The 12,322-nt window shown below is 44.1% G+C and overlaps 1 protein-coding gene across 5 annotated transcripts in view; it reads right to left on the bottom strand.

The window, feature by feature from the left end:
* The window catches only part of LOC147733979 (adenosine deaminase 2-like), a 496,154-nt gene that overhangs the window by 11,496 nt on the left and 472,336 nt on the right, over positions 1 to 12,322 (bottom strand). For all 5 annotated transcript variants that reach the window (XM_086952891.1, XM_086952892.1, XM_086952890.1 and 2 more), the window contains one exon: positions 7,887 to 8,089. In XM_086952891.1, coding sequence (XP_086809017.1) covers positions 7,887 to 8,089 — 203 coding nt within the window. The remainder of the gene's footprint in view (positions 1 to 7,886; positions 8,090 to 12,322) is intronic.

Below are 12,322 nucleotides of genomic sequence, written 5' to 3'. Positions count from 1 at the left end.
CTATCTTCGGCGGCAACGTGAAATGGATGGGTGTGGACGCCTTAAGTGGCTTCTCCACCGGCTTCGTAGGCGGAGGATCCTTCGGACCGACCGACGCGGTCCTGTCCCTGATGCGCTGCAGGGAGTCCGTCACCTTCTTGGTGAACGCGGTGGATGGGCGCGCCGGTTCAATGGAATCCCTCGAGGCCTCACCTGGAGTCGACTCTCGGGGTGCGGAGCCCTTGGCCTTGTCCTGCTGACGCGGAGTCGCGAGAACCTTCGGGTCATCCAGCCGTTTCTTCGGGTCACCGAGAACCTTCTTCGGGTCGCCGATAGCCTTCTTCGGGTCGCTGAGGCCTTTGCCGGCGTTGACCGTCTTCGGCGCCGAAGCGCTCGGCTCGACCACCTTCACCTTAGTCTTCGGCGCTGCAGACTTCGTCTCGACGCCCTTGACTTGAGCCTTCGGCTCGACAGCAACCTTCGGCTTCTTCGACGCCGAGGGCTCTGAGGCCTTGGAGCCGACCAAAGCTATGCGCACTTTCGGTTTCGAGGACGGCACCTGCGCAGTGTCTGGAGTCGAGACCGTAGGTTTCACTTTCGGTTTAGTTTTGCCAGGGTGTGGCTCAACAGCAATGTCCGTGGCCGAGCCCGAAGGCGGGGCCGTAGAACCCATAGTAAGATCTTGGGTAAGGCCCGAAGGCGATCCCTCGACCTGAGCCTTATGAATTGGCACGGCCCCAGAGTCAGTTTGAGGAAGCTCCTCGTCCGAGCTATCCTCCATGGCTCCGAGGGCCCCGTCGTCGTCTCCTACCTCGTCAACGACTTCTTCGGCCTCGAACATCTCTGCATCCGCGTCGTAGCCGTAGTCGACGTCCGACGCGGGGTTCGATTCAGTAATGTCCTGGATAGATTCGTCCTCGACATCCCCTGCATCGAAGATGTCCACAGGCGCCGGTGCAGCATGCTGGGCCTCCTGGCGCGCAGCTCGTCGAAGCTTAAGCGTCTTCTTGGACCTGAAGCGTGAACAAGCCATACACTTGGCTTCATCGTGGTCCGGCGACAGACACTTATTGCACATCGGGTGGACGTCGATGTGGGGATACTTCGAGTTGCAGACGGGACATCTCTTGAATGGACTTCGGTCCATGATGGACGGTCGATAGTTTGGAGCGTCGACTGGGCCTTCCGCGCCGATAGCACGCGGGTGTAGAGAATCCGGCTCGGAACAGAGCTGGAAGAACTAAGACCGAACGCAAGACTATACCGACGTATTAGACTAAAGACCTTTTGGTCTCAGGAAAGTTTTTTATCGATTCCGACAAGAGGGAATTCAAAGACATCCGAACCCAATGGCGGAAAAAAACAATCTGAGGATGGAGTCGATGCCCATGCGCACTGTAGTCCAGGGGAGGAGCCACCTACCTCGTGATACTTCGAAGACTCTTCCAGGACAACAATGTGCAATCATCCGGACCCAACACTAGGCGGCGATCTATGCACAGATATGAATTCAGCAGCCCACATGCCTCGAACCTAAAGATCTTTTTATAAAACCAATCGTATTTTTCTAAACTGGTGTAGTGTCTTATTTTATGGATGGGCGCTAGTTTACTGTGTGGAGTGTGACGCAACCATTACACAAATTGCCTCTGAGAATAGTCCTACCTACTCTGTGCCAAGCTACCCGATGTGGACTGGTAACCCCAGGTCCAACACTCTCACAAACCAAACTCATGCTAATAAACAGGACATACTGGACACCCCAAAACATTTTTAAACTAAAACTCAGCGACAGCCCCACATGTTGGAATTGTAAATCCCAGGTTGGCAACTTCGCCCACATGCTTTTTCATTGCCCCACATTACAGTCATACTGGGACAAGGGCTACAAGTGCATACATAATACAGTCAACGTCTATCCTCCAAAAAATGTTTCCTATATCATACTAGGGTTCTTGGATCCTAACATCAAGGATATACAGCATTGGTACTTATTAGACCTCATGCTCATCCTTGCATGCAAAGTTATACTGAGTAAATGGAAAAACACCAATGAGGTCTCTTTTAGGACATGGCAAGAATGGCTATCCTCCCTAGGAGGAGCAGACAACGAGTCACTCCATGCATCTCCCTGGCGCAAATCATGTAGAAAACTTTGGAAGTCTCTTGACGCCTCATCCTTCTCTTATGACCCTCCATGAACACCCAAATGCCATCTCAATTTGAAACGCCTTTCACACTTAGGTACTGAACAGTCTCTTTTGTTTACCCTCATGGAAAGATGTGTCATGGGTCGTCCTACATATTGTTACAATTCGCTGTGAATGGCCTCCTGGTGCTTGAGCAAAACCTATTATTATTATTATTAATAATATTGATCTGTCTTTGTTATTATCATTATTGTATTGCTATTTCCACTATATTTATTTGTGTGATTTGTATAACTTTATGTTTTATTATATTTTCTATTTGTCATGTGTTCACCTTTTCTCTCTCAATAAAAATGACTTGAAATAAAAAAAAAAAAAGAAGTATCAATCAGATGATGAAGTTTAAAGGCAGGTTTCAATGGCTGAAGAGTATTTGCAATCTCAGCTATTCATCTCTACAGTATGGTAGAGATGCTTATTAACCCTGGGCAATGAACTCTGCTCCACATTTGCGGAGATTTGTTAATTACGCATTCCATTAAAAACATGGAATTCAGGCAAAAACTCTGTTCCGCGAGTCAGCTACTAAACTGCACCCACAAATGCTTTGATAAAGCAACTTTACATGCTAAAAAGCATATAACCCATTCACAAAAGTGCACTTTGAAAATGAAAAATATCAGGCAATGAGAGACGTGATGATTTTGAGGTCCCCCCTAACCTAGGGGGAGGACCAAGCAGATGCCTTGAACACAAAGAGCATATCAAAAGCATTTGACTCATGAGGGACACCTAGTAACGACTAGTGGAACTGCAGCTTCATGAAAGGGTTTCAATTCTTTGGCATTTGACTCATGAGGGACACCTAGTAACGACTATTGGAACTGCAGCTTGATGTAATAATTTCAATGCTTTTGCATTTGACTTGTGAGGGACACCTAGTAAAGCCTCGTTGAACTGCAGCTCTTTGTAGAATTATTTTGATATTGGATACTATAATATTCACTGCCCACTGCTAATCTCGTCCCATAATTAACCCTGGGCAAAGCACTATGCTACACTCGCGAAGTTTGCGCTACTTCGCACTACACGAACTGCACGTAGCACAGTGTAAACACGCGTAGCGGTCATTTTTTGCTTGCTCGGGCTCCTCAACGTCAAGTTGGCGACCACGAGCAAGCAAAATGACATCCTGGCGAGACTTTTTCCTGGTTCGCGATCAGCAACATCAAGTTGCCGATCGCGAGTGTGGAAAATAAACCTCCCGGCGAGATTCTCAACGCGGGGAGGTCAGGTTTCTCATTGCCAGTGGTCGCGTAGGCTTGCGACCGCTCGCGATAAAAAACTACTAGACCGCGTTGAGAAAGCTGCGGCTTGAGTAAAAATCTACTTGTGTGGCAGAAAACTACAGCTCACACTGTGCAAGATGTCATTTTCAATGATTGTACAGTGCCAGATGCTTGTCTGCACTGTGCAATCATTGAAAACGGCATCTTGCACAGTGCGAACAGGGTACTACGCAGTTCGCATAGTGCTACGCGTAGCTCGCGTAGTGGGAAGTGCACTTTGCGTAGCGCTACCTCGCAAACTACGCCCAGCCCTACCCATAATGCTTTGCAGGGCCTTTGGTTGGGAATGTATTTTTGCCCATAACTGTGCTTTGGTGTGGTCCTAAGAGGATAGGCCCACCACCGAATCATTCAGCAAGACGTGCGCTTTGTTTCCGAGGCATCTGCTTGGTTCTCCCCCTAGGTTAGGGAGGATTCAAAAATCATCACCTCTCTCACTGCTTGCTAAATTTTCATTTTCACTTTTGGGAAATGACCATATGCATTTTAGCATGTACAGACAGAGGTACTTGTTATTTTACCAAAAGTATATGAGGTCTCTGTTTTATTAATTGGGAGTCAGACGGATCGAAGTTGCGGAATTCACAGAGTTTTTGTTCAACTTTGTTGAATTCCGTGTAGTACTACCCTTCACGAGGCGCTGAAATTCGTTCACGAGACGGGGGCATGCTACACCACAGATCATGCTTTGTTGGAAGGATGTTGGATTAAAGTGTGGGCTAATGTGTGCAGTGTTTTGATGTTGTATGTGATGCCAGATGCTACATTTATCCTGCCATCTGTGGTTGTGCTAATGCATCTCATGATGCAAAGAGGAGTGAGGTAGAAAGCTTGGGAATGATTAAATTGTGTCTGATCATAAGAGTGGGATTTGTGAGAGTAGCGTATATAAGAAATATTTTGGCATTGTGCATGAACAGTAGCAGAATACTCTTCTTGCGGTGCTGCAATCATGAAAGAAGTAGGGTGAGATATAGTTGCCCTTGTGGTTGTGTTTACCATCATGCAGGAAGAATAGGTTCGAGTTTTTGTGAGGGTTCTTTTGGTGATTAAGGTCCAGAGTCCACAGTGAGCCCATACAGTTTCTTGTGTGGTAGATTGGTTCTGTGGAGAATAAAGGGCCAGCTTACAGCCAGTCTAGTGCATAGAGCCACGTTCTGCGAGTATCTTACGAGCGTCACTTGGAGGAAGCAGAGCCCCTGTAATGGATTGCCTTGTATGCAATGGAGAGCACTTTCAAGATGGAGCATCTAGCTGCAGGGAGCGGATAAAGGGTGTTAAGTGCTGGTGTTAGGAGTTCCCATGCTGATGGTGTGGGAAATGTGTTGCTTCTGTGTTTTGAATTTTTTGGTGTGGAATACTGCCCAACAAGCAAACCTAGAATATGTTCATAGGGCAAACCGAAGTACAAACTGAAGTCAACTGTACACTGAATCTGTTTACCCAAGTGAAATGTGTGCTAAAAAAGGTTTACACGTTTAAGGGAACTGTACCCTGAAATAAAGAGTTCCCTGGAATGAAAGGTTAAGAAACCTGATCTATCACTGCATTGACCGGTCACCAAAGTGAGTAGTCATTGCATGCAAGCAAATTCATATTGTACCATTTTTGCAACTCGTAGAGATTTTCTTCCCATGTACCCACTACGAATTCAGTGAGTCGCAAATAGAAATAAGTTGCTTTCTACATTTTTGGAATTTTGAAAACATTGTTCTATATAATGAATTTGTGTCACACCGGTTTGCTCCTTTCCCTGTAAGGATATTCTGTCAGGGTGAAGCTGAGCACAGTCTTCTTGGAATATGTGATCCATAGGAAACCAACAGAGTTAGACAGGTAGGGTTTAGGGGGAACGATAATTAATAACCAAAATTCCATACTGTGGTGTCACACAGGAAACAGTTTTGGAAACAGTCACCTTTCTTTCTGCAACTGAAAACTTCGAGCAGCAGTGGAGGCACACTGATGATGGAGGTGGTGGGGGGTTGGGGAGGGTGTGGTGTTATTCCAGAGTATTCCATTACAAGTGGGTGGGGGAAAGGTTTCTGTAGACAGAGCCGCCTAACAGTAGGTTCATCTGAACAAAATCACAGAGGTGGCATCACATGCCATTTTAAAACCTCGATGACAGAGGAAGGGAACTCAAGTGACCTGTGATACAGATGACGGCCTGCTGTACTTTAAAAACAAATAAAAGCGTTAATAAATAGTGATTCTAAACAGCCCTGAACAACAAGCTGATAGAACTGGCAAAACTGACGACAAATAATCAGACTGACGAGAACATTAATAAAACAAGCAAAATGGATGACAGGTAATAAGACTGATGACAGTAAACATTCCTTCTAAACAACTCAAAATGATACTTGTTGGCTCTAGTGTGGCATGGGGAGAATCCTTATAGGTATGGTCAGCAAAGTAGAGACTTGTCAAGCCGGGCCTTTTGGACTCTGGCAGGGATCTGAGAACTGCCTTCTGCCCATCGTGAAACAGACTGGCTTCTGTCTTTAAAGACGCCCTCTGCTCTGGCGGGATTTCTGAATGAATGGTCATAATATGCAGGGTGTTTTCCCCTCAGAGGCGTAGCTTATCCAGTAAGATTCTTGGATGTGAATCTCAAATTTCCCAACTAAAATAAATTAGTCATCTGCAAGGTAGAGGGGTGAGCTGACCAAGGTTTGGCATTGACAGTTTTCATAAAGAACCGGGTCAGTACAAATCTGAATCAGGCGGCCGTCTGTCTAAAGTGGTACAGTGTGCGAAAAACAATGGGGTGGAATACTACCCACAGAAATTGCCACCTTTCAGACTATTTGCAAGCATTCATCCCTTCACCTCTTGGGTGCTTGATTGCCAGTAGCATGCCTTGGTACCTTTGACTGGCACAGCTTTGTAAGCCTACTACTGCCAATGTTTGTGAATTTCGAAGAGCAGTACATTTGCACCTATTTAAGGAGTACTGCTATGGGTGCAGCTTGACTATTTTTGGTAAACCAGTGACTCTATATATTTAAGTTTCCATTACAAAAATGAACAAGTTAAAATCTCTTAGTAAAATGATAATGACGAGACAAACTGACACAGACATAGCAAACCCAACTCAGGTCCGCCAACCCCAACTACCAAGCCAAGAATGCATTGGGGGGTGTCACACCCCCCAGAAGTTACACCCTTTCCAGCCCGCCCTGGCCTGGTAGTTATCCCTGATAACTCATGACTATGGTCAGGTACAACACAATGGCCTGGAGTCCCTGCACTGGGATCACTTCATTTAAATGTATTTTCTCTGTACAAACTCTTTTTCGCCTCTGCTACAAGAAGCCTTGAAAGGGGAGTTGCCAAATCTGTTAATGTAAGGAGGGTTAAAGTTTCCATCATCGCCTTTTACAAATCGTTTTATCGAGCGAAGGCCCTATGTAGTAAGCCGGAGCTGCACACAGATGAAAGTAACGGCAAATTATTAGGGCAGCCAAGCCAGAGCCAACGATCAGGCTCGGTTTAAGAGTGCATGAATGAGCCAAGCCATGAAAACGTTTGGCATGTATATGTGATTAAAAAATGTAGTAATATGATACAGTCTATTGTAAATTACAAAAATATATTTCTTCAACACGCGGAATTGTTTCACTTTAGTATATCAAATGTCATCACTGCATTGACAGGCATTTATTAAAAGTTTTTAAACATGAACTTAGAAACATTTATGGCTCATCCCCCAATCACAATGCTATTAGTGAACTAAGAGGCAAGTCAGTAGTCAAGTAAACCTTAAACGTGACCTAGATTTTTTTTTATAGATGAACCACATTTTAGTCTTTTAAATGAAACAGAACAGGTGGTTGTACAGTGCACATCCTGAACTCAAGTATTTAGAAGTGCTCTCATATGTGCAACTGTTTGCCTGGGATCAGACAATGTAAACAAGCATGGAAGCAGGTATTAATTCCTGGGTATCTGGTTGTATGATTTGAAATTCAGCCGTCAGGTACATATCTAGCCCCTTTCTCCTGTTTTACATCAAAAGTCACTGTTTTGTCCTTTATTCTTGGAAGAAAACTGCCACAGGCATTGCAGTTCTGACTCTGTCCCCACAGACCCAACTACAAATCCAAGAATTCATTTATTTGGGAGACGTCACACCCCAAACACCCCTTCTGAAGCTACACCTCTGTTCCCCCTGCATGTTGGGGGAATTAATAATTTTTGCTTACCAGGCCCACCATGCCTGGGTGGACCATCTTAAGCGTAAATACTGGTGGCTTTCAGACACAACATCTTTTATGGCTTGCAGGTTTATAACAAGGCTACTGCTCCACAAAACTCTAACTGAGGCCCATTATCCCCAAGTAACAAACTAAATCCCACTGGGCACCAAGTCAGTTAAATGGAAACAGAGAATGATACTTACTGAAGAGAGTTTAAGGCCAGTTGCTTTAAGGTTTTCAGGTCGCTCTTCATCCCTCCAATGCCCATGAAGACTTCATAGAAATCGTACGACACTCCTTTGGCTCCAAAGAGGGATGGATCATCAGAGCTGATCACAAGAGGATGCCCGCTAGCCATGAGAACTGAAGCTGGGTGGTTCCTCAGATCCGATACCAGCATCAGCACCTGTCAAGAGGAGAGCATACATCTTTTTTTAATTTGATTTTTTACAGATGCTCACCACACAGATGCCACAGCACAAACATAGGGCAAAGATGCGGAGCTTAGGGAATCAAGGCATTTATGCCCGCTCATTTTCTGAAAGCTTTTAGAAAGTGAATTGTAGGGAAAGAGACACAATTGTAAGAGTGAGGGTATACAATGGATAGAAGTCAAGATGCATCATCGGTATGTAACAAAACCTTTAAGGCTACTCCTTGTCCCTAGACAGACACTGATGAGGCTGGTCAGGGTTATTTAAGGAACACCCCATCAGCACGACTGGGCCATCTTGCACCCACCCTCTTGTCCGTACACTGTACAACTGGACCAGATCAGGATCCATGATTGCATGCAGCAAGAGACAACCAGGTTTGGCGGTCCACTTCAGAAAAAAATTCACTACTTAACAAAAGTCAGCATCAACCAATGAAGCCAAGTGGCACTTCCTTCAAGTCTGTCACTGGAGAGAAGCTGTTACAGGTAACATGGATGAGATGCATGACATGTCCCCAAGCCTGTGCCCCCCTCATTATGCTGACTTTAACGAAGACCTGTCATTTAGAGACGTAAGTATGGGCCAAAGACGCAAGATGATACATCAATCAACATGGAGGTATTGGGAGAATAAGAAAGGCTAGCAATTACTTGTTACAAAACAACAGGGAAACAAGAACCGCAGACAGCATGTTTCCATCAGAGCCTAGATCAGGAACCATCCACCCCAGATGAGAAACAGAAGATCCACAAACACTGTTCTAGAAAGACACTTTAAACAACCAAGGTTGATGTGCATCAAAGGCCCAGGATCCACTGTCCCTGCAGGATAATAATTTTATAGCAGACAAAGATTAGATGGGAGTTTTCAAGATCCGAACCTACACCATGAGCAAATCTTGATCAGTTATGAAAATCCCAGTGAAGCAGATCAGCTGAATGAATAGCAAACACAGTAATGTCGGCACAATGTGCAAAGTGACAAGTAATTTGCAAATGCTATACTATAACACAACACAATTAAAGCAGAGCACATAACATTGTAAGGAAGAACAACAAGATTAAGTGCAGAAGCCACTTATTCCAAGAAAGCAACATGGCCCATTGCTTATTTGGTCATTTGTGTGGACACATTCAATTTGTAGGTATGTCTAATGATATAAAGTGATTTAATTTACAACGTACACTTATTAAAAACCTTTTTATTCAGGTTTTGTTAGTATCAATAACAGAGATCAGCAGATTGAGCCAAACATCAAATACAGACTGCATGTTATCATCATGGGAGACTTGGGTGACCATAAAATTGCCAAGATCTACCAGACCCGAATTTCTAATCATCCATATACTTTTGGAGCCCTACTTGCAGCATGGGAGGCTGAAATGAGTTACTTGGAGATTGAAGACTGGCGGCATTCTGGGTTCTCCAAGAGAAGCAGCCATAGCGGCACAGCTCCAGCTGACCCAATTTAAGTACATTCAAAGGGGGTACCTTACATGTCACAGGCTTTACCAACTGGGGGTGATTGCCTTTCCCGCATGTCCCCATTGCGGTGCTGGGGACATTGACACAGTATGGAGCTGCCCGGAGTTGGAGGGATTCTGGCAGGGTGGATTGGTCACATGTCTGTGTGGGGTCCAGTCCTGGCAGATTTTGGGAAACCTGAAGTGGGCCCTTCATCACCTTCTGGAGGATGCAGGTGGAAAAAAATATAAATTTTCTTTGCTAAGCTTGAGACTGACGCCCACTAAATGTGACATAACCAGGGAATGGAAGTAGGTGACCCCTCAGTCTTGGGGAAAAAGGGAATGGACAACTGTATGGGAAAGGAAATTGCAGTATATAAAGCCTGGGGCTGCCCCAAAAATACCCGAAAATGTGGTGGGCAGATTACAGAGAAACAGAGTTGGCCCCAGTCTGCCAGATACACCCACTCCTCGATTAGGAGATTTGGAGAATATGCCGGGCTAAATTTATGAACGTTATTTGTGATACAGTTGAGATTTGTTTCCTTAACCAATGGAACAGAGTTGGAGGGAGATCAGCAGGACAGTTGTATTTTATTTTCATGATAAATGTATTTATTTTTATTAATTCAAATAATGGGCCGCATTGGAATTTTCAAATATGAAAATAAGCTACTTACCTGTAACTACGGTTCTCCAGCATTGGTATCTATCATAGATTCACATGCTTGAATCATCACCATCATTGTAGTGGAAGTCCCACTGTATCATTATACTAGTAGTAGATAATACTATGTAGCATACAATGCAACGAACAGTCACTACAATAGCCTATCTACCTTCTTTTGTGAAAAAAGGACCAAACTTAAACAACCACCAATATGGCAACAGCACCCTGTAAAAGACTCCCTAGAGAGACTGAGTTCCACAGATTTTCAAAGCACAAGTGTGAAACTATATACTTGAGGAAATAAGGGAAGCCAATCTGGGGAGAAGGGTGGATCACATGTGACTCAATGAAAGATACGCGTTCGATAACAATACCGTCGAATTGGAAAGGGAATACGCGCCGAAATATCACTTTTTCTCAAAGTCGATCCGGAGCGCTTCGATCCTCATCCGAACCCGATGGCGGAAAAAAACAATCTAAGGATGGAGCCGATGCCCATGCGCACTAGCACCCAAAGGAGGAGTCACCAGTCTCGTGACGACAAAAGACTCCTCCAAGAGAAAAACAAGTGCAATCATCCGAGCCCAACACCAGATGGCGATCTATTCATAAATGTACCATCTGCAGCCCATATGCCTCAAACCCATAGTTACAGGTAAGTATCTCTTTTCTTCTCCAGTATTGGATCTTTCATAGAATCACATGCTTGAATCTGAGTAGATAGCAGTTTTGTAGACAAATACTTATAGAAAGAAAAGATAAATACCCGTAGACGATGGTGGGTAATAATATACATGCATATATGAAAAAAAAACAAGCGCTATTTACTTGCCTTTGAAACCTCTCCGGCCTCTAGATATGCCATCCGAAATCCGGGATTCCTAGATATTTGCAAAGGCAAGTGAATAGCCTTGGCTCCTCATGTGTAGCAGATTTTTGGAGGCAGATGGCCCCGTAAAACAGAATGTGGATTTAAAGAAGATTTGTTCCCTGAACCCCAGGCGCCAGACGCCAGAGATACATAGGCAGGCCTTTGCCTTGGATCAATTTCAACTACAGATTGTGAGGACTAACGTCTGATAAAGGTCATCCATTGTGAACAAGCTGTCGTGCTGTCATAAGAAATTCAGGGTGGAACTTCTTAGAAAGCCATACACAGATTCTTTTTAGTCCTGTGGAAGACCCCCCCACAGACGAGCACATTTTTGCAATATTTACAGGTGTCGAAACGTCGACGCTAAATATGAAGTGCAAATGATCACCCAGATTAATATGATTTATTTCACACTGGGTTGATAGATACTCAGCAATATTTCACACTTTTTTCTAAATGTGTCCTTATGAATTTATGTTGATGTGTCGTTTATATATTGTGTTGTGATAAGTAGATTCATTGTTTTAAATTCACTTTATGTCATTTATTTTGAATGTAATTGTATAGTGTTTAACTGTGTGAGCATTTACTTATTCCTTTTGAATACATGATTCACATACATTTTCTATAAAATTATATCAGAGATACATATGAGTTTTTGATTTCGGTTTGGTTTGGATGTAATTAAGATACATAGATTTTCATTAAATGCGAGTCCTATCAGAATAGAAGGACACAAATTGAATACAGGTCGTATGCTCTCTTGAAGCTATTAAGTGGCGTAATATGAGAGGCAGCATTGTGTCCGGCTAGATATGTATAGCAGGGTATCGTTTGAATAAAGAGAGATCCGCTCGTCTATCATCCGCCCCTTGGTATCCTGAAACCCTTTTATGTCTGGATTAGCTCTAATTAGACATGCCAGTGGTTCTAAAACCAGTGCAAAGAGCAGGGGGAGCAGCGGGATTGAAAAAAATCAGCTGACTTTACAGCATTGACTTTAACACTTGCCTTGGGATTTGCATATAGTAAATCAACCCAGGTCCGGAAATTCCTCCCACCTACTGTACATTCGCAGTCACTCATACCCACCAGCAAGTGTTATGACTTCATCATTATCTGCCCAGGCTGAGGGCCTTTCTGTCAGTATACTAGTAAGTAGTGTATCCTTTTCTGGCATCAGGCTCCCAAT

Source organism: Lissotriton vulgaris, chromosome 1_2 (genome assembly GCF_964263255.1).
Source record: "Lissotriton vulgaris chromosome 1_2, aLisVul1.2, whole genome shotgun sequence".
Classification (NCBI taxonomy): domain Eukaryota; kingdom Metazoa; phylum Chordata; class Amphibia; order Caudata; family Salamandridae; genus Lissotriton; species Lissotriton vulgaris.
The sequence above is the reverse complement of the archived record's forward strand: the minus strand, read 5'-3'. Positions and strand labels throughout refer to the sequence as shown.